This window comes from Calypte anna, chromosome 5A (assembly GCF_003957555.1).
Source record: "Calypte anna isolate BGI_N300 chromosome 5A, bCalAnn1_v1.p, whole genome shotgun sequence".
Taxonomy (NCBI): Eukaryota; Metazoa; Chordata; class Aves; order Apodiformes; family Trochilidae; genus Calypte; species Calypte anna.
The window spans coordinates 28060192-28082953 of record NC_044251.1 but is presented as its reverse complement, the minus strand read 5'-3'; the positions used below and the strand labels follow the sequence as shown (position 1 = coordinate 28082953).

At 43.5% G+C, this 22762-nt stretch overlaps 1 protein-coding gene across 1 annotated transcript; it reads right to left on the bottom strand.

Annotated features, from left to right (window-relative positions):
- Window positions 1–5109: 5109 nt before the first annotated feature.
- FAM181A (family with sequence similarity 181 member A) lies at window positions 5110–5982 on the bottom strand. Its single transcript, XM_008492529.2, has one exon. It carries the CDS (start codon window positions 5980–5982, stop codon window positions 5110–5112), a length of 873 nt encoding a protein of 290 aa, XP_008490751.1.
- Between the last annotated feature and the right edge of the window lie 16780 nt (window positions 5983–22762).

Here is a 22762-nt window from a genome sequence, read left to right as displayed (position 1 = left end):
CTGCCAAGTTGCTTGTGCCAGGTGTGGTTCCACTTAAGCCAATGGGACCACATTTGGTGTCAGATATTACTGAGGCAGAATACAAGTCTAAGGATTTAGCCCTGATTTTCATGAATTTGGGAATTTGAAGTATCTATTAAGTCCCTTTGACACTGATAAAAGTTATTATCTCTTTATTTTTTTTTTTTTTTTTTTTTAAATTGGGTTACCTAGGTACAGCTTAGATCCACAACTGATTTATGGCAGCTCAACAAGTTACGATCTGTCAACTGAACCGCTACAATTGTCCGTGAAATTCTTTTATTGAAAGTTCTAACAAGTCACATTCCCTCACAGCTGGGGAGGCCAAGAAGCCCATAAATGGTTACTGGCAGTGACTATGGCTCAGTTGACTGAACCACTGATTTGATGAGTACCTCTTTCCTGCTAGCACCTAAGTAAGGATGGAAGAGTCTGTATTTGGAACTACATCTTTGCAAATCTTATGCTAGAAGCACACTCAATTTTACCTTAGGTGACAAAGGAGCTGTGCACCTTGGTTTGTTTGGATTCCCCACCAGAGACATGACATATCTGGTTTTGTTTGTTGGCCTGCGTACCATCCATGGAATCAGATAGTAGTGTAAATAGGGAAAATGCATTGCACTGAGTTTTATTTGTGTGGAGTTTTACATCACAGGACTTTTTATAACACAGGACTAAAAGTGTGTTGCACACATGCAAGTCTGTCTGGGCACACATGTTCAGATTCTCTGATGGATTTGTGTGAAATATGTTCAGCACTTGTGGGACAGGATATGAGCAGAAGAAGAAACTGTTACAGCTATGGGCACTCTGTCCACAGCTGTCTCCTTCCCACACACAAAAGAAATTGAAAAACCAACAGTTTTAATAACACTGAACAGTGATCTTCTTGCAAAGCTTTGTAAAGTCAGGTGAAATTCCTCCACCGCTGAAATTTTGTTCTGTGACTTCCATTACTACCAGTGTGGGACATATCCCCTTGTCCCCTGAAACATGAACAGGGAGTTGCTTTAGGAGTGGGACATGGAAAAATACTGGGGGGAGGGAAAGAGAAGAGGAACCAGAAATCTTTACACTAGTTTTGCCAGTGAAAGCCCTGTATTGATGAACAATATCTTGAGAGATAGAAAATCACCCGCGAAGTTTGTCCATCTATCAATTTATGGTCCTGAGCAGCAAAGTTCTGGGTCTTCCATTCATATCAATCAAGAGAAATTTCCTTGAAATTAAATGAGTGTAACAGAGTAGTAGAGGGTGAAATACAAGCTTCAAATTGGAAGAGGGGTGATTTAGATTAGACATTAGGAAGAAATTCTTCACTCTGAGGTTGGTGAGACACTGGAGCAGGTTCCCCAGGAAAGTTTTTGTCTCCCCCCTGCCTGGAAGTGTTCATGGCCAGGTTGGATGGGGCTTTGAGCAACCTGGTCTAGTGGGAGGTGTCCCTGCCCATGGCAGGGGGGTTGGAACTAGGTGATCTTTTTGCACAAGCTGCAGTTTCTTTTTATGTCCTTGGAGATGTTGAAACAGAATTGAGTAGAACAAATATGGAAAGACCATATCTTCTTTCCACAAAGAGATCTTCATCTCTATTGTGAGACCCATGTCCTGGTTGCTCTTAACCATCTGTCCTAAACAGAAGAGTCACTGAGCTGGACAGCACTGGTGTGATGGGAATGTACCTCAACTGTAGAAAGGGTAAGGGCACACTGTGCACAGAAAGTGAGGAGAGAAAAGTCTATTAGAGGGGGAATCTGGTAATTACAATGCTTTTAAGTCCTTCCTGCTTGATCCTTACAGAAAATATTCACACAGTTTACATTTTTTTGCACTGAAATGGAGCTCGCTACCTCCCCACTCCAGACCTTGACACAGTATTTTGTGCGCAGTACTGAATCTGCGCAAATTCAATGCATTTAATGCATCTTTCTAGAAGTGACTGTGAAAACATAAATACCCCAAAACCCAAACACACCAGGCTTTGTAAGCAGATCAGTAGTTCTAGTGCAAGGTAAAGTGGCTTCTTTGTACTGAGTGTGATAGGTGATGACTTTATATGAAATGTTCTAGGAATATTTAATGACCAGATTACTGTACTTTTTTACTGCAACATGTGCAATTCACTTGATGTTCTTGTGCACTTTTTTGATTTTTTTATTTCATTTTGTATGAAAGCTTTTTCATTTACATCCTACTTCCCATTATTTATAAAAGCTATTGTGGTTTTAACAGTTTAAGTTTGCATTGTTGTAGTAAATAGAAGCTCTCAAATGTTATGTTTCCCTCTTTCAAAGTATGAATAAATAAGTAGATTCTGAAGAGTTATCAGCTGTCCTGAATAACAGCACTGAACAACTAAATATTAAGTAGCCAGGAAAAGTCTGAATCAATCCAAGCTTGAACAATTTGTAAGTTTTATGTTAATATCAGGGATGAGAGAACAGTAAATATTGCTAGAGAGGAGACAGAGTTGCTATTCTTTGCAAATCTTTTGGAGCCTCACACAACTCCATTCAGTGGTTTTGAATATACTTAACAATTGTCTTCTGTTCATTTGCGTTTTACTTTATTGCTGCTCCAGTTTAGAGCTACAACAAGGGACACGGCCTGCCCTGGGCCTGAGGGGGAAAGGCAGTTCCGTGTCACAAAGAATTTTAATAATTCAGTTTGAATCTAAGGGTTAGTGCATAAATATCTGTTTTGGAGCTCATTTGTAATGGTTACAAATGGATGGTTCAATCCATAATAATTTAAAAACATACTATTCTACTATATTCTATACACAACAACATCCATTAAAAAACAAAACAAAACCAGTTTAAAAGAAGATAAAGAAAACAAAGAATTTAATACCCAAAAGGTAGAATCTGTGTTTATACTCTAGTCCTTCTCTAGATTTCTTCAGAAATAAATTTTCTACAGAAGCTAACCACTCTGCCAAGTATTTAATTGTTTATAAAAATCTGTATTGTGGTATGATAAACAGCACTTTCAAATTTCTCTTCCCTCAAGCAGCAACACTTATCCACAGGAATCACTACAATACTTGTGGTTTGTTCCACAATCTGCTCTGGTCACCCAGGTGGGAATCCAAACTAATGCCAAGGAGACTGCTCTGCACTGACAAGATTGAGACAGGGTTCAGTATCTGGCTTCATCTGGATTACGGCAGTGACACAGAGCTATTGGTGTGAGAAAGCACCCCTATTTCCATGTAAAACATTCCTTGCCTACAGCTCCACAAATTAAGAGTTCTTTTCCCGTTAATTTAAATGAGGATACTGTCTCTGTTTTCTGTTAAGTTTGCTTGCGGAAAGGGACAAAGTCTCCTCATGGATTTTTTTTTCTTTCTTCCTAAAAAGACAAAAAGAAAAAGCCATCTAAGTACATTCATGTCTTAACTTCTGGATCAAGAGCTAACCTGATGTCTTTAACCTGTAAATCAGATCTTTACCACCTTGCAGTTTTGTGCAACCAAAGCCATTTCCTGCTCTCTCTCTTGTAGGATTAGTCTGTACATGTTTGATACACATATTAAGTGTTGAGATATACTGTGAGGTCTGGGGAAAGAATGATCTATTTTTAGCCTGAGAATAATTCATATCCTAATGAGAATTGCAACCTGGTTATGTAACACGAAGCCCCATCAGAAGTTCCCAAATGATTCTCTACAATTGCTTAAGAAGATAATTTTTTCATGGCTGCAATGCACTCCAAAAAAGCGTTGCCTGTTTTTCCCCTTAAGGATATATCAAGAGTCAGAGGCAGCTACAGTAGCCAGAGAGCAAGCACATCAAAGCTACTTTTTGTTTAATCCCAGGACAAGTTCCCATTAGCTTCAGCAAGAGCAGATTCAGCCCCTGGGAGATCACAGGTGACCATTTTCTGGCTCTTTCTACTTCCTTGATATATTTCTGTTGAGCTTAGTGATTCTCTAGTATAACAGAATGGATACACTGACCTGCAGTATTGAAACGTCCAGATCTTATGGTTTGTGCCTTAGGACGACTTTCTCCATGTGTTTAAGAGAAATGTTACTTTATAAAAAATACTCATTATTTAAAAAAAAGAATTTGCTAAAAGAATGGGGAAAACATGAGGCAAATAATTTGTGGCCGGGTTTTGTGATAGCACCTTAATATGAGGCAAAAGAAAAGATGTTTGTAAACCAGAAAACAAGGCAGGCAACTATGCATTTTTGTTTGCTATCACATTTTATGGTTTTGTATTCAACTAATAAGGTTTCTCATTTATTCTGTTGATGCAAAACAATTTCTGATGTGGAAATTCATCCTGCTTCCATTTGTATTAGCTTACCAGTAGCTAATTTCCCAGCCCCGTAACTATGTTTTATTTATATCACTGTGAATAAGAAGAGATTTCAGCTTTCATATCTACCCACCAGTTGTGAATCAAACCTGTATCTACCCAGTGGGGCAAAACTAAACAGACTGCATTTGCAGAATCACGAAAATAAAATCACTTCCTTTCTTTCCTTAATATTTTCCTTTAATTCTCTCAGTATTTACATACAAGAAGAGCTTAAATCAATGCACAAGTGTGTTTTCAACATTAAATACTGTCCTTCCAGTCTCTTGCACGCAAAAGGAAGTGACCTGAATATCTTGACTTCTCTGGGATTGCTTTAAAGTACAAAAACTCTTTGAATGGGTTTAATTCATTTCATTTCACTGCTGCAGCCGCAGGGCAACCCTGGAAAGATGTTCCCACATGGAGGAGGTCTCCTAGGTGTTACAAGTGCAGCTATGAATGGCCCGCAGCCCCGCTCACAGCGGCTCAGACAATGACTGTCAGTGAAAGAGCCCTGGTTTGCCTCGCACTCCATGCCACCAGCTTCATAAGGCTTATTCCCAATTTACACCCACGTACTAAGGGAGAGTGGAGCCTGAGTAGCTTCCCAACAGTTACTTATTCCCTCCAGCCCATTCACAAGGAGGAAGGTGTGACTGCTGGCCTCCTTCCCCCCACTGCTCCACACTGCCAGCAGCTCAAGACTGGTGCCTGACCGGGTGTTTCAATTCGCTCTTAGGAGCTCTCGTGTTCAGCATGACTCTGATGCTCCCCCAGCTAAAGGTAGCTGAAAACGTTGAAGATTGGTGGAGGGATGGTGGGCTTAGTAGGGATTGGTTTCAAAACCACAGGCCTGTAGAGTTTCTGCCCCGTGCCATCAGCCTCCTTGCAGAAGTGAGGCACCTCCGCTGGCAGTGCAGCCACTGTGCTCTTTCTCCACAGCCCCAGTGCTGGGAAGGGCGATGGGGGCAATGTGCCTGGGGGCTGGTACACCCCTGGCCCAGGGCAGGGAAAGGGGCAGCAGGTCCAGGCACCCACCCGGCCAGTGAGTACCCTTGCAGTGTCCTTCTCCCCAGCATGCAGGGCAGACTCAGAGGGGTTCTCTGGGCTGGCAGCATCCAGGCTCCGTTTGCTTTTCTTCCCCTCATAGGGAGGAGGGTCTCTGGAAGCCGGCAGCCCCTCAGGGCCAGTGGAAAAGGCCCTGGCTGGAAGGCTCTGGGCTGGCCGTGGCTCTTCCCAAAAGGAGGCAGGGAGCTGTCGCTTCCTCATGGGCACCTGGTCTGGCCTGCTGGCCTCAAGGTTTTGGTCCTGCAAAACCCCTTCTCCAGTGAGGCTCTCCTCCACCTCAGCTGTCTGCAGCCCCCTCTCAGCAGCGGCTCCACCATGGGGGCTGGGGTCAGGTGCCTCGGGTTGGGGGCCGCGGCCCCGGTCCTCTGCCCCCCTGTGCCAGCCGCACTCAGGGGGTTTGCTGGGGTGACACCGTGGAATCCGTGAGTACTTCTGAGAAAAACGCTTTAGCTGCTTCTGCAAGTATTTTCTATGGTCAACTGATCGGCGACAAGGAGCTGATTTATCTAGAGCTGCTTTGATGTCGCTGGAGGCCAGGTTGACAAAATTCAGTAGGGTTTTTACCTCGCTGTCTGATGCCATCTCACTGGACGCGTGGTGCAGAGTTTCCCATGAAAAGTTTATAATCCGCCTTCGGACAAACCTTGGCAAACCTGCAAAACACAATGGGCAGAATCCTTGGTTCAAACAGCATTGAGCAAATGGAGAGATAGTGGGGGAACATGTCAAACTTCTCAGCCACACAAACAAGTTGTCCATGAGCTCGCCTCTGAACTGGCAAACTCCTGGTGGGGCCACCGCAGACCCACAGCCCACCGCCCCGCACAACTGCCCTGGCAGCCACCAGTGTGGGGAATGGCTTCTGAATGCGGGTCAGCCCAGTGCCTAATCTTGTTAGATAGCACTTAGGTGGAAAGGAGCTGGGGCGGCTGCTCCCTCCTCCCTGTAAGCAAGGGCAGACACTCACCCAGCGCGCGTCGGCTTTTCTCGCCGGTGCTGGCGTCTGCGGTGTCGCTGCGGAGAGGAGCCCCTTCCCTGCTAATCTCGTTAGGCAGGTTACACACTGCCAACCTCAGCAGAGGCAGCCGGAGCCCGCCAGTGTTTGGACGCAGTTTAGCAAGCACTTGAGCAAGCTGAATGAATATCGACTCCGGCGAGTTCGGGGCTCTCCCAGGCCAATCAGAAGCCACTTTGCCAAATACAAAGCATCCCAATCAGGCATCAGCCTCCCCTCCTTGCATTCTTTGCCATTACAAATTGTCACCATGGGGACAGCCACAGAAAGACAGCTAATAAATACAATCATTTCCCCGCTATTTCTACTATTCTCCCCATCCTCTTCGGCCCAGCCGAGGCCTTTCTTTTTAAAAATTACACAATCTGAACTAAAAATGCCGAGGATGAGTTAGGAAAGTTTAGACACCCTATTCTTCACACACCCCAAAACTGTCTGACTGTAGATACTAACCATGCTTCATTGGCACAGGACAATGTAATACGGGAGACAGGGCTAGCCTACTTTTACCCATTCCCCATCAGAGCCTTTTTTTTTTTTTTTTTTTTTTTTTTTCAAGGGGAGGATGATGTCAGAAAAAGGTAGGAAAGGAACAAATCTCTAAAGAGATGTGCAGATATCCATGGAAAGGGAGCTTGAGCGCTCAAGAATCTTGTCTTTATGTTTGCCCCCTCAATTGAGTTACACAAAAGCTGAATTACCCATTCAAACTACCCGGACAAAAGGATGGAGTTGGATAGTACTCTTGCATCTGTAGTCAAACAGTTAGAGACTTAAATCGAGTCGTCATGATGGAGAAAGAGTTAGACAAAGCCCATAGAATTGCCATCAGCAAACATTTTCCTGTGTCATATTAGTGGGTCTCCATGACTCCCCCTGGCCTGGGGACAATAGCACAAGTTTGCACACTCGACTACTGTCACCCTGCCAACGCTGGCAAGGAGCAGAAACAGGACAATCCTTTAAGGGGAAAGCATGCCTGCTGCAGGGAAGGTAAGAAGAGAGGGAAGAAAAGGCGTGTGAAATGCTAATTGAGCTGCTTCCTTTACTGATCCAGAGTTATGTGAGCCCTCCGCCTTCTCGCAGACTTGTCCCTAAGTGGTGGCAATAACTTAATAGCATGGTAAAACCAAGACCTAAAGGAAGAGAAGAGCTGAAGTGCTGACCACACCAGACAGGCCAACCACACAGAACTAGAAGCAGCCCGGGTGCTGTTATGGGACCCACTGCCTTCACATCCAGAGCAGCACTGCTCCTGCTCTCCAGCGTGCAGCACCCTGGAGATGAGCAGGGTGGAAAGGGGCACAGAACTTGTGGAAGATGCTGCCAGCTCTGGACCAAACACACACACAGCCTGGGAAAAACAGGGATTTAAGTCCAAGCTTTTCTGCAAGTAAGATCTATCTCACTGATGTGAGGCATCAAAGGCCTCATCCCTAAGGGTTGAAAACAGCTGCCTTTTACAGTTATTTTAGTGTGTTTCTACGATTTGATTTTTCCTAGAGGAAGACAAGATTCAGACTTTGCCATTATTCCAAACTCTGGGCAGAGGCCTCAGGAATGACCCTTCATTGTCCCAGTACTGGAGCACCCAGTGCTGTCATCCCTATTTACATCATTTCTCCAAGTCTGGCCTGGGCCACGTGTGCTTATACCCAGGCTCAGATGTTTCAGGCCCAGGCAGACCCCAGGGCCAGGACATCCTGTAGCAGGTGCTGCAGAGCCTTTGGCACATGGTAGACTCCAACACTGAGGCAAAATTACCACTGCAGATATGCCTCTCTCCTCCCAGTTTCTATCTCAGAAGACATTCATTCCATGGGAGACCTGGGGCAGGTCCCTGCCTGAACCCTCCTCATGCCAGCAGGGAAACCTCTGCATAATCTTCTACATCTGGATAATTTGTGAAGGGCAATTTCCAGTCACCTGCTTAAGCATCTATTTTGGGATGGTCTAGCAGGGGCCTAGCCTCTCTGTGATCCAACACAGATCCTTCTGTGAAGCTGAGACTACTGAGAGAGGTTTTGTCTAGCTCATTGAAAGAGACGCAGACCATGGATCACATCTTTGTTTGCAGAAAAGAACCGCCTCCTGAGCATTTGAACCCAACCTGGGCATCACAATACACAGTGTAATTTCCTGATAAAGCTAGCTGGTTGTTCAAGGGGTGAGAGGGAGAAACAGAGAGAAGTGAGACAGGTACTGGCATTGAAGGATTGTCTCAGGATGATAATGAACTGTGTCTTCAGAGGCCTGGGAAATTCGTGCTGTGTGTTATGAGACCCTATGTCCAATCACAGGGGCTCATGACCTGTGCTCTGAGAGCAAGTGGGTCAGTTAGGCTGAGGAGGGTGGATATGGCTCACAGGCTTACCAGAAGATAAGGGAAACCTGGCATTCCTCCAATACACACATTGCAGAAGCCTTCTCCGAGCTCCCAGATTCCAGGTGTGCTCATCCTCTCCTGGAGGGACACTTGCCCAGGATGTGGCCCCTTGGGCACCACATGGCAGCAGTGGAGGGGCTCCCCATGCCCTGCTGTGCTCACTGCTCTGGCATCCTGTTCCCTGGCAGCTGGGTAACAGTGGGGAGCTGGAGGGGAATGAGCCAATGAGCAGGATTTAAAAAGCAGAGCAACCCACCCTTTCAAGGTCAGACTCAGGTTGAGCTGCACAGGGTTTTCTCTAAGAGGCCACCGGAGTCCTTTTGTTCCTCGCTGCTCTCACCATGTTCATCCCAATGTATATGTGAAAGGAACAATTAACAATAGGGCACTCCTCTCTGAGGATCCAATGCACTTTGAAGTGTCCACCAACCAAAGGCTCAAGAATGATACATCATTTTCTACTGTGAACATGTCAAACTAGCACAGCAATTGAAAAAATGTCTCCACATGCCTTCCCAGCATGAAGACAGGGACCAGCTGGACAGCCACTTCATATCCGATATGTCACTCCCTGACAGCTGTCTTCTTGGGAATTTTTGGTATGCAAAGTTTTCTAACTCCTTTTTAAGTCAGCACAAGAATATATACGCTCATTTCAAAGTTGCAGCAGACTTCTAAACATACAGTATTTCCTTCAAAACTGAATAAAGGAGAGAGGAAAGATTTGTTCTTACACAGAAATACCTGGGAAGTGCTTTTTGAAGTGTCACTGATAGGTGATGTCAACCTCTCACCTCCCACAGCTAATTTCCAGGCTGGGGGGGCCCATTTAGCAAAGGTATTCCAGCACCAGACTGGCTGGACCATGCAAGCAAACCCACTAATCACAACAAGTACTGTTACCTGGGGGTAGGGGTCCTCCCACCTAGTGACTTCACAGGTCCCCCAGTAGGTGCTCTAAGTAGTTCAAATAGGGTGAACACCCAAATCACTGCTACTGTTTCAATGATCTTTAAAGAGCAGTTCAGTGAACAGCTGAGCAATACAGAGATGATACAGAAGTCACTGTTTTGACTCCAGTTTACTCAAAATTCTTTTTCTTTCCCTAAAAGAGAACTTTTTCTCCACCCTAGTCTGAGCAATAGGTATTGTCACAGGGTTCACCCCACTCTCAGGACACGCTACACTTCCTGGGAAGATCTGGACTGAAACCAGCACTCAGTGATTTCTTACTCCCCTTGATTTGCCCAAGGTTCATCTCTATATGGTAAGCACTGTTATCCTTATCTCTTCCCCACGGGTACTAAAATTAGGCAATCTCCAATAATTTAAAAAACACAAACCCATTTTTCAGACTTTTACTTGAAAAATAAGTTTTCTTAACAATGTTCAAAAGACTGTCCTTAGAAATTCACCAGAGGTTTTTCTTGCTTGGGTTGGAGAGAAGAAAACCAAATTTTCATTATTTTGTGGAAAATGTAAATTATTTTTCCCTGTTTGGGCCACAATGTGGTGACTCCTTGTTAATTTGAATGAATATACACTTTGGAGCAAATGGAAAACTGGACTCCAGCTGTTTTGCAACATTATAACAAAATAAGCTTGAAAATTACCAGGTAAGTCACTTTTGAATCATCCCTTTTCTTTGCCCATTAAGGGCAGATGAAAGCAAAGATATTTCAGTTGCATGATACCTTTTCACTTACCTGCTGTTTCCTGAGAGCACACACAGAAAAAGAGAGCAAGGGTTCTGAGGAGACCTAGAAGCTTTGGTGGAGATGATGATTTCTCATGGTGAAACTAGAAGTACTGGCCTGGAAAGAAGTACTGGGATGGAGGAAGATCAGTAAAGCTCTTCCTCAGGGGTTCTGCCTTTCAATTTCTTGCTGCCAGTGGCTGGACTGGAGGGATGTTAATGATGCAATGATGGCATAAAAATGGAAGATATTATTTAACACCATACAACAAGAACTAGGTTGCTCTAGGAATTAAGTGGGAGAGGAAAGGATTGTAGTAACTCTGAGCCACACACATCAGACACTGATAGAAGGAATTTCTGCCACCAGGAGAGATGTCACTGTCTGGAAATGAGAAGGTCATATGATGGAAAATTAGCTCCCCTCCATCCAGTTTGACCTTCAAAACATTGATGGTGTTCAGGCCTCCAAACAGATGATCCTGCCCATCGCAGGACTTGAAGCTTCATTTGAGAGGGAATAAACCCCTCTCTTACCTTCATAAATATTTCTGAGGCTGAAATTAATCTATGAGAAAACTGGTGCAGGCAAAGCTTGCAACCTGGCTCCAAGACTTGTGGAGCATCTGGGACAGGCAAATGGTGACTATGGTTTCAGGTCTGTGGTCTGGGACACCAGTCCCCAAAGGATGTCTGACAGAGGTGCTGCCAAAGTCTGCAGCATCCGTTCATGCACTCCAGGGTGCAAGTGCTGCAGAGAGCAGCAGGGACATCTCATCCTGGCACTGCCTCTCCCTCAGCCTGATCCTGCTCTGGAGCAGTTCTCTAAGCTTGAGGAAGGAAAATAGAGGGACAGTATGGGATTTCTCTTCCAACTCGTGCTGTCTAGTTGTCCTCTTTGCTCTCTGTCCTCATCTACTTGTTTGAGCCAACAGCTCTGCTCCCAGAAGTAACCTGGCTCTTGCACCAGATGAAACTTTGACTCTTTCTCCACCCTTCTTTTTTTTTTTTTTTTTTTTTTTTTTGTCCTCTTGACAATCTGATTTGATCTGAGCGACATCCTCTCTTTGCTTTCAATCCCCCATTTTCTGCACTTGGGGACAGACTTTGAGCATGCACTAAGTCCTGAGGCCACGCAGAGGCAGGGAGGGGGGGCTGCTGCTACCCAGCCGCCTGCCATTCAGGCAGATGGTGGAGGGGGCTGATGTGAATAGCTCCTGTCAGTTTCATAGAGTGAACTTTACAATTGTGCTACGTGTTGGACTGCACATGACTAATGCCATTCTTCTGCAGGCTGCAGGCAAGACACAGCTGTTTCTTTAAGGAAAATTTTGTTTTTCTGGGCAGAAAAAACCCCACCCATAGCAATATTGTGTCCATGTAGGCAATATTACATTCCATAATTAGGCATGATCAAAGCCCAGCCTGCCTTTCACTCCCTCTCTTTCTGGTAAATTAAATAATGTTTAAAAATTAGTCTGGCCTTGGTTTAGTCCCTCTGGAGGCTTCAATCCTTCCTCCCTACACAGCAAGTATGCACTAAGAAGCAGCAGCAGGGCCAAATATAGGTTTCTTCACATAATTTTGGAATAAATTATTATTTCAATATCAGTGACAAGTTCATTGACAAATAACAGGGCTGCAAATCATATTTTAAAAATACAGACATGAATACAAGCTTGCAAACAGTTGAAGACCTTCTCTTAAAGGCTGCCAAAAGAGAAATGAACAGTGAGCTCTGGGCAGAAGAAGAGCCTGGATCTCAAGCCTATGGTACAGAAAAGACATACAAGACCAGAAGGGTAGTGTTCCTCCTGCATGTTTTGGCCGGGCTGACAGCCCTGTTCCCTGCTTCACTCTCTGGGATGCTGTTTCTCCACATGGGTGCCTCTGTAGTGAAATCAGTACCAGACCCTCCAGCTCAGGTGCAGCCAGACAAACACTCCTGCACCTCCATTTCCTTGATAGGGAGCATGCCCCTGCCCCACAGCCCAGCTGGGGCTGCTCAGGCAGCAGGGCAGCCCTGTGTGGTTGGGCTGGTGCAGGCAGCCCCAGGCAGCTGGCATTGAGCTGTCCCTCTGCAGAGGCTGGCAATGGGGCTGCAGGATGGCAGCTACCTAGCAAGGCACCACTGTGGGGTTTTACCCCTGACGTTTCCATCTGCCTGCCTCTCTCATTGCACTTCCAGACATGGTGTCTGTCTATCAGTGCTGTTCAAACAGCCTGCAGAGTGCATGCAGTGCATGCCAAGAGCTTTGGTTTGGCTGGTGGGTGAGCAGACCTGTGGGTGCATTGCTCAGTACAGAAGGAATTCAGAGTCTGAAGCTTTGAGCTGAAGCTTTGCCTTTCCCATTTCCATGGGAGCTAGGCAAGGGGGTGTCTGGGTAAAAATGGTGTCTGAGCTCCTTCCTCTTCTCACATTGATGCCCAGCATGGCATCAGTGTGGCTGTAGTATACGGTGTTTCTCTGGCTCAGGTTGAATTTGTGCAGCATAAATTGCCCTTGAACCCACAGTTGTTTGAGGTATTTCATATGTAACATTGATATAGAGAATAAAAAATACCCCCTAACTACTATTTTAGTTTCTCTTTTTTGAAAAACAAAATAAGAAATTCCAGTTTTGGAAATGCCTGTCTCCAAAGTTGTCCTTATTCTTGATAGGAGCGTGGAAAGGTGATGAGGGCTGGAGCTGCTGATCAAGGGAGTTGAAGAGAAGGGATCCTGGAAGGTGAGTTCTGAGAAATGTGTACAGCACACTGCACTCGCCAAGAAACCTGGGGACAATGAGCCTTGCAGGTGCCACTTTTCTGCAGGGTGTGCAGATGGAGAAACTTCCCCAGGAGAGCTTATCACACTGACAGGAGAAATAGCCAGTTTTCTGCTTTGCTGGTTGCTGTCATCCTCACTGCCACCATGGTACCCAGGTGTGCACCCTTGCTCTGAGCACCTCAGGGCAACACCGGCACTCCAAGCTCCAAGCAACTTTTTACAATGAGAGTGGTAAAACACTGGCACAGGTGGCCCAGGGAGGTGGTAGCTTCCCCATCCCTGGAAACATTCAAGGTGAGGTTGGATGGGGCTCTAACTAACCTCATCTAGTTGAAGATGTCAGCTAGACATATCCACTGCAAGAGGGCTGGAATAGATGACCTTTTAAGATCCCTTCAACCCAAACTATTCTATGATTTTATGAGTTATTGCAGAAGGTGCATTAATAAAGAAGCAAATTGAATATTGCATTTGTTTATGACAAATAGCAATAAGACTATCTCATCCAAATTGGGAGGCCAAACCGATTTTTCTAAGTCTGCTGCCAAATCTAATCATTTGTCTTCCTTCTTTCTGCCACAGTGGATCTGTTACGTATGAAACTCTGTCACTGTTGCACAAGCCAGATCAGTGCAACAAGCAGCAGTGCTGGGCACGTGCAGAGCTCCACAGGGGAGACTGCTATTGGGGAGCCCAGTCTGATCCATTATGGGAACCACGAAAATCATTTCAGGTAGATGATGGTTTGAAGTAGCACTTCTCTCACAAAATTCTATAATAAGCAGCCCACAGTGAATGAAGTGTTTGCAGCTATTTCTAATAGCAGCTTAAATGTCTATCCCTTGCAGTGTGATTTGTACCTTCACAACAAAATCTAACAGACTTCTATATCTGAGGAGTCTTTTATAACTACAATACTTGGTCAGGTTTTGCATTATTTTCTTTGTGGACTGCATTGTGGAAACAGGCTGCAAAGATAGCAGTGCCTGCACTGTTGTGTGGATCGATCCTTCAAGACAGGAGCACGAACAGTAATTTGTCTCAGCTTTGGTGATCCCCAGCTTAGGGACTGTCATTTATTCTAGCACAGAGGGATGTAGTAAAAGTAAACTAGAAGAAGCCAGGGCCTTGACTAGGTTGCCAGCATGGCTGAAAGGAAGCTCTGCATTTGTTTATCAGAGAATGATCTGCAGACTATTTTGCTGCCTGTACTGAAGGTAAATGGGAAGTGTGAAAACACAGCTTCCTGGCCTGCTAGGAGTCTCCTTCCTCTACAAGAAGGGTACAGCCATATATGTGTGTTGCTACAGATCCCAGTACAGGAGAACACATGAGCACAAGCTTATTCACAACTCTGCATATGCCAGCACAGACTTAGGTGGACCCTACTGAGTAAACATTTGAATAGCAGCAGTCAGTTCCTCCCATCTCCTTTTATCAATGGTTCTCAGCAAGACATTACTACTCTGTGTTGTGTTCAACAGAATGCTAATTCTAGCACTCCAGGTTTGCAATGCAATATATTTAAACAGGTATCCAGTTGTAACTGATAAAACCTAAATTTCAGATACTGAAGAATTCCCCGGGCCTGAGCTGGTGGAGAAATCATCTTCTAAGAGTCATCATCTATAACCAGTGTGTACAAGAACCTTCTTTTATAGATTAGTTTTGCCGGAAGATGCAGAAGATTCACATTTTCATATAAATAAGTTGTTACACTTGCATTATTCCCAGAGCTGGAGCTTTGATGGCAACATGAAATGTTTTTGTTCAAACAGAAGTACAGACAGCATCAGGCAATTATGCTCTTTTGGATAAATTGCCCTGGATCAAACCAAGAGGATGAGATGGCATTCAACACAGTGTGCTACAAGAGCTCAAATATGAAATTGCTGAGCTACCAAGCAGGGAGTTACCAAGAAGAGATTGCATCAGTCTTCATTCTAAGAAAGAGAAGTGAGTAATATGATAGGTAGTGGCAGGAATAACAGAATAAATAAAGCAATGTTTCCTCTGGACTGAAGGCAGGCTTCCCAGAGGAGTTCCCCAACGCTGGGATCAGTGCTGTTCACCATCTCTGTATGCAGCATGTGAAAGCAGGTGAACACTGACAACATTTTAAGATGATACAAAATTATTCATAGGAATCAAAGTTAAAGCTGACTGTTGCAGAAGGAGCTCATAACACAAACTGACAGTGAAGTGCCAGATGAAATTCTGTATAGACAAGTGCAAAGTGAGGCACTTGGGGAAAAAAATAACTGTACTTACACATCTGTAGTGACAGGCTCTAAATAGTAACACTCAAGAAACATCTTGAGTAACTGAAATGAAGGTATGAGGTTTCTGAAAACATCACTCATTGCCCTGCAACAAAGGCAAACAGGATAGTTGGAACTGCTGAATGAGACAACCCATAGGTCTTAACCATGAGGGAAGAATTTTCCTCATGATGCATTAAACCATGGGACTTGTTGCCAAAGTATAAATAAGTTCAAAAAAGACTTAGATAAAGTCATGTTATATAGGGCTATTATTAAGCTGAAACATCAACCTTCAATCATGGGATTGAAGTTCCAGGGATTCCTGGAACTGTGGATTGTCAAAAGCCAGAAGAGGACATCAGGTATGGGTCACTGTCTACATTCCCTATCCTTCTGTCCTTTCTTAAGTATCCATGTAAGCTGTCATCTGAGGTGGGATATTAGTTAGGGAGATATTTTATCTCATTCACTAGAGCAGGAAAGGGGAAATCCATCGTAGGTATGATTGTGCAGTGCAAGACATGGAAAGGATTTAATAGAAATGTGTGAAAAACGAAGTCATATTTCCTTCCACTAACCATTTGCAGGTTTGTTTGAGGCTATTCTGCATTCATAGCATTTCATTATTTTTTTTTTATGCTCAGAAAGGGAAGTCAGCAACTCAGAAAGATTTACCTTTGATGCTTTTTTTAGAAGAAAGACGAGGTTGCTCTAAGGGTAGCTTATATAATTCAAGGTGTCATCCATCATTAAAAATGTTATTTTTTTCAAGAAGATTGTGTTTTGGTACATGCTTGCAGATTTGAGTCCCAGGAGGAAATTCAAGCCAGAGAGGGAGACATAAAACCACACTCTCGTTTGCTGGTTTGCAGACCCCATCAAGGGTTAAGATGCAGTAGGTGAGTGGTACAGCATCTACATCCAGGTCTGACTATGGGGTCCAAGGCATAAACAAAGTAGGCAGGTGCTGAGGGCATCACACAGCTGGCAGCAGCTTGATGCTGTCCTGGTCACAGGAGCAGCCAAGCTCCATGTTCATGGGGCAGCACAAATTCGAGTTTACCCAACTGGCGGCTGAGTCTCTCGCTACTTTGCCTGGTTGCAACACACAGGGGAGACTTGTTCCCACTACAGCTAGAAAGCAATGGGATGGGGCTGTTTCAGCTGCCCCATTTTATTCACACAGATTTCGTTACCCCATTTGAGGACACATTTGATACATGGACAAATGCCACCCATTTTGCAATCTCCCAGTAGCTAGACAAATACCCATCCTTAGCCCCATGAGCATCCAGATACTGCAGTGAAGTGTTTGGTAAGAAAATGTTGGTTGCTTTCTGTTCCAAACAGCTCAGCTTTGATAAATGCAGCAGGACTGATCTGTGCTGTGTGTCCCTTAACTAAGTTACAATGTATAATCCTCTCTGGAACAGAACATTTACATTCCATTGACCTAGTTGAAAAAATACATTAATTTTAATTTATGTAAAATTCTCCTGATAGAAGAGTGAGAGGAGAGCAGCAATGTCTTATTTACAGTTCTTGCCTGCTTGGAGCTAGAAGTGAAGTCCAAATTTTTAATCATGATTTTTGAAAATGCTGAAGTGTTTCAATAGGTTGCTTGTTCATGTAAATCCAGATACAGATTTATTATTTCCCATTTTAGCTTGTGAGGTTCATGAATAAAAAAATGTGCCATCAACCTGTCTCCTTTCCACTGCAGAGTTCCTCTCCTCTTCCTCCTCCTCGGGACAGTGGGGCACCCAGGGCAGTTTGACACAAAAAAGGAAACAAAGAATTCACTCAGGGACCTGGTTTCAACTTCTGTTGCACATTTCAGAGGAGGTTGATCCCACAGTGCAAGGATTGAGGAACTTTGTTGCTGAGGTAGGAGGCTAATGGTGGATTTTCCTGCATCAGCTGACCTGGAGAATCCAGAGAGTGTGGTCAGCCCACAGCCTGTGCCCAGTGCTGCAGTGCTCACAAAGGAAAAATAGCCAGTAACATTTGTGAGAGTTGTCTGGGTAGCCCAAAGTTTGGCTGTAGGACCACTTCGTATGTCTCAGTGAGCCAAATACCACAGGTATGTTTACAAAAGGGACTGAGTGGAGGGTAGTTTGTATTGCTTCATCAAAAAAAATTAGGTAGAAAGATGTCTCATGCAAGAGAAGAATTGTAAGAATTACAGGAAGAAGAATTAGTAAGAATTACTGGTGGGGTCTTGACTCAGCAATGTTGTCCCTACTCCACTCAGCCTGCCCTGTTTCTGTGTCAGAGGTTGTAGGAGCAAGGAAGTGGTAGGAGCCATCACTGTATGTTCAGCTGGCTGTTTGGCTGCTACCAACATTACTGTAGCCAGTGGGAAATAAAGATGAGGATCAGGGGAGCACAATGGTGCCCTGGTCATGTTTTCCTTCCTTTCTTAACTCCTGCATAAAGAGTACATTTGGGGCTGGAGAGCATGGGGTCTTTTCTTTATCCCTGGAGGTTCAAACCCAACCTGCTTTACTTGTGTTGGCAGCCCAGCAGTCACCAAAGAGACTCCTCTTTCTCTGCCCAAAACAGGAACTCTATACCCCAGCCAACCATAGGACCCTGTATGTGCCCTGACAGAACAGCTCAGAAACTCAGTGATTTAGGGAGACCTTTGGATCCATAGTGCCATGAGTCCTGATCCTATTGCAGAAACAGCAAACACATCCTACACACATGCAGACTACTGCACAGCACATTGTCTCAGGCAGTCCTTGACAAAAGCTGCCACATAAACACTGGAAACAGAACTTGAGAAAACAAGATGTAATTCTTATATCTCCATATCATATAGTACCCCCGCTGTTTACAGTCTTACACCTTCCTCTGGTTCAAAATTATCTTTATTATAACTCCAGGAATGGGAAAAACTTCCCTTGTAGGTGCAAGTAAGCATCTGTGTCTAATGCAGATATTGTAAGGATGAATTCGATCACCAGTGTGTAAGGACAAGATGCACTGTGCTTTCAGGAAACCACTGCCCACCTGACATGATATTTTTTCTTGGTTAGTAGTATCTTTAGCTTACAGTAAAGCCCATTTCAGATGGAAAGTACTATAGACATTTTGCTCATTAGCTATGGAAATGCGATGGTGTGTTCTTGTAAGGCTCTGAATGTGCTTATCTCCAGCTGTTTAAGAACTCATCCATATTGCTGAAGAGAGGCAATCCCTACACTAAACTGCAGCTGCGTTGAGAGATATATAGTATCATAAAATGCAGAAAGTGATTTCTGACAAGAGAGTTTTTTTTCTTTTTTTCCCTCCAGCCAAAAAAGCAGACATTTTGCACTTTACCTTATGCAACATGAGAAAGCTATTATTGAAAGTAATCTCTCACTGTTTTCTAATGAATGAATACCAGCAACATCAGGGGTACAGTATCAGGCAGGTATAAATAATGAAAGACAAAGAAAGCAAGAGGAATATTGTCCACAAAAGGAAGTAGCCCATTGGTCCCCAGACCACTTCTGAAGATTTATTTGGTAATGAAACCAGCAATATTCCTTTCAGCAATATTAATTTCAGACATTAGAAACCAATCATCAGCTTTTCAGCCTTGATAACTCACAAGCTATCAGATCTTCCAAACACACATTCCCCTTCACAAATGCACCTTTTCTTGCAGCTGGACTTTGGCAATCTCAAAACAAATACCTCAAGGGAGAGGAATGGCTATGCAGTGATACAAATTTCACTAAAAAGATTTAAATAGAGACATAAATAAATAAGTAATATTAATGAACCCATGTACATCTCTAAGATTTAGATTTTGAAGACTATGGCACAGCAGGCAGAATCTTGTTAACCATTCTTTCAAGTATGGAAGTGTCGAGGAGATACCAGAGTTGATTATTAGCATGAGTAGCCAGGGCATGGTAAAAGCAGTCTACAGATGGAAATATTCTTTCAGCACAATCTTTCCTTTCCATTGAATTTTCCCTCATCTTCAGGAATTTGATTTACTTGTGGTTTGTAGGGATTTTCTATTTTTGACCTACTGTTTTCAGAACCGACAACACGTTAAAAAAGACTGTCATTCTGCAGTGTCCCTCACAAACCAAAGCTGACAAAAGGATTTCTGACAGAGAAGGTTGCTGCAAGATTTTGAACACACCTTTTATTTTGTGCAACCTAGTAGCCAGTGTATCCAGATACCTGCTAAGAAAAACAGCACGAATACCAGAGTGCCCCATCTCTTTCCCGAGGCAGTATTCCTTCAAATAGGGGTGGCCTTGTGTGCCATACCTTGGAGGCCCTCTTTGCTGTGGAGGGTCTCTATCAGTGCAAGCAACTCTATGAACTAAACTGGGGACGCTTCTAAATGGCATGGTCGTGATCAATAATCATGGTGTGATCCCAGAATACCTAGAAACAAAACTGTCCCTGGACAGCTTTTGTTGTTTAACTTTCTGTGCCACCTTTAGGACAGGCTCTGTAGAGTACTACCAATGGTATCTGGCATCGTAGCCTTACTGCACTTGTCTCTTTCTTCTCTTTTTGCTGTTTCTTTAGTTCATAGTTATGCAAGCACACCAGTCAGAAACTCCTTGAGACTAAAATAAAGTTCCTTGTCTTTCTAAGAATTAGCCATTAATTATCCAGTTAGGGTTTTCTTGACCATTTAGGTAAACCAGGTTCCAGCTCATCCTTTAATTCATTTTATGTCAGTTCAGCTAGGTCACATTGTGTCATTTTTGTCTCTGGGTTGGGTGAAAGAAATCTTTAAAAGGGGATGTAGCAAGTAATGAATACCCTGTTCATACAGCAGAGTAATTCTTGGTTTTGTGTGTGGCTGACTATGCAAACAAGATTACATCCAGGCCAGTCCAGCCAGACACCATGGGCTGAATGCACAGGGAGTAAGTGGAGTTTGAAAATGTCATTGCAGATGTTGTCCAAGTATTCTGAATGAAACATCCCACTTTTACAAAGCTTTTGAAGGAGAAAACCCTATCTGGCCCTATAAAATGATCAGCACTATTATCTGGATGTTTTTATTTAACAGACACTTTCTAAAGCCTCTGGAATGAATCTAATTATATTATGTGAATGCCTTTCCCAGGAAGCTGTGTTACTAAAAAATGGGTAAAAATAAAGAAAAACTCATTAAAACAATTTTAAATTGAACAATTGAACATTGAGGTTTTGTATTTTCATGAACATCAACCATTCAGCACTATTTTTGCAGCTGTAGTACAAAGAAGCCTTAACATACCGGGACCTCACTGCCTTTTGCTTTAGTCTTCTGTACAGACTGACCTTCAGCCATGAAAATCTATCTCTCCAGCAATCATAAAGGAGAAAAGGGGAAATTTCTCTATGAATTATCTAAGAAGTAACTTGTATGTGTATCAGAAACATGGATGAATCAAGCAGTACTCTTTACAAGATCAGTTTGCAGTGTGCAGGCAGCCCTAATCATCAGTACCAATGTTGAATCAGCCTGGTGTTTAGCAATTGTGGTGAGCATTAGGAGTCTGAATACTTGTTGACTCTGGAGAGATTGCTTAGTAGAGGGAATATTGATTTTCAGGGAGAAGATTTAGATAATTCATTTCCAGGAAGGCTTGTAGAAAAAATAAATTCTTATTGATGTGAATTTAACACAAAACAGGGCTGCACTTTATTTAGTTTCATCTGCATTTTACACATCGGAAGCTGAATAGCTTTCCCTTAAAAACTGCCATTTGTCAGATTTCACAGAGCTCTGCTTCAGGCAGATGGAAGCAAGGCAAAAGGCTGCAGAAATTAATTTTAACTGTGCAACTGATACAGTTGGGAAAAGCAGGTAAGCTTTTAAACACAGAGATCATTCTTTAGGTCTGAAGCAGGCATCGAGCTTCAAGCTGTGTTTAATTTAATTGAGGTAATTGATTAAACAACTGCATTGGGTGACTTTGAGCAAAAGCTGGTTGGTGCCCATGGAACAGGAGTCAAGCAAGAGGAGGCACAACAAAACCTGCAGCCCTGAGAGTAACAGCTAACTTCAGAGCGGGTTAGCTGTTAACCTTTGGGAGAAGAGATTATTATATACCACAAAACTGATGTCTTTGCTGAGTTGGTAATACCTAGTCTCAAGCAGAGCTGTGATTTTTTTTTTAAGTAGGTGAGCTAACCTATTGAGTATTATTGTTTGCTATTACCTGCCAGTGACAAGGAAAATGGAACAACTCCTTCACAGTGTTATATTAAGCAGATTATATTAAGTGCATCTGGTCAATGAAATACATCCAAGCTGTCTGACATGTCTCTCAAAGGCTGAGATGTTTGTTCAAAACAAGATTGTGGGGCAGAATGAAAGACCAGTGGGAATATTTGTGGCTAATATTGATTCAGTTAGAAACTTGCTGTAAAACTAAACACAATGAGCATGCAGTGAGTCCAGCTGTCTGTCTCTGTGTCCCAGGCCCTTCAGTACTGCTTTCCATTAGTGAGACTCTTTCAGCTTGGAGTGACCTGCTAGAAAGGCTTGAACTGCGCTGGGTCAGGGCTCCAGGTCCCTCCTCCTCATCCTCCTCTGCTCTGCTGCACCAACACTGCTTTGTCTATGGGTCCTTATTCCCTTTATTTTTTTCTCTGTCATAGATTGATATAGTTTCTATCATCACCTTGCTAACAGTTCTTATTTAGAAGTAGAGGAAAGTAGGGTCTTTAACCCGTATGTTTATCTAGCTAATGGGAATTATATGAATAGAAAATGAGCTCAAGCAACGCTCATTTACCATGAAAAAGCAAGCTGGAAAGCATCAGAGAGATGCAGTGAATGAACTCTTGCTAATGACTGACTGGTCTGGTTATTAATACAGATATAACAATGTTAAGCTTCTCTATTAAGTCAGCAGACCGGGGCTATTGGTTACACTTCATTTCTAAGAAACAGGCTCATTTTTCAATTACATAGTAATTCACAGGGTCTTTAAATGCCTGGAAAATGCAAAAAGTTCAAGAACATCTCACTGAGAATGCTGCAAAGTTTCACTCGAAAAACTCAGTAAAGACCACATTCAGTGGCTCATGATTCATTTCTTTCCCCAGGTGAAGGGAAGAAAGTGACTATACTCATGAAGATTAGGAATTAAAGTTCGTAATAGATAAGCAAAAAGAAAGTCAGCAAAGATCATCCTGAGTACTTGACTGAAATCTGCTTAAAGCTCTCTGCCCTCTACACACTGGGTATGCTCAGCAGCCACATACT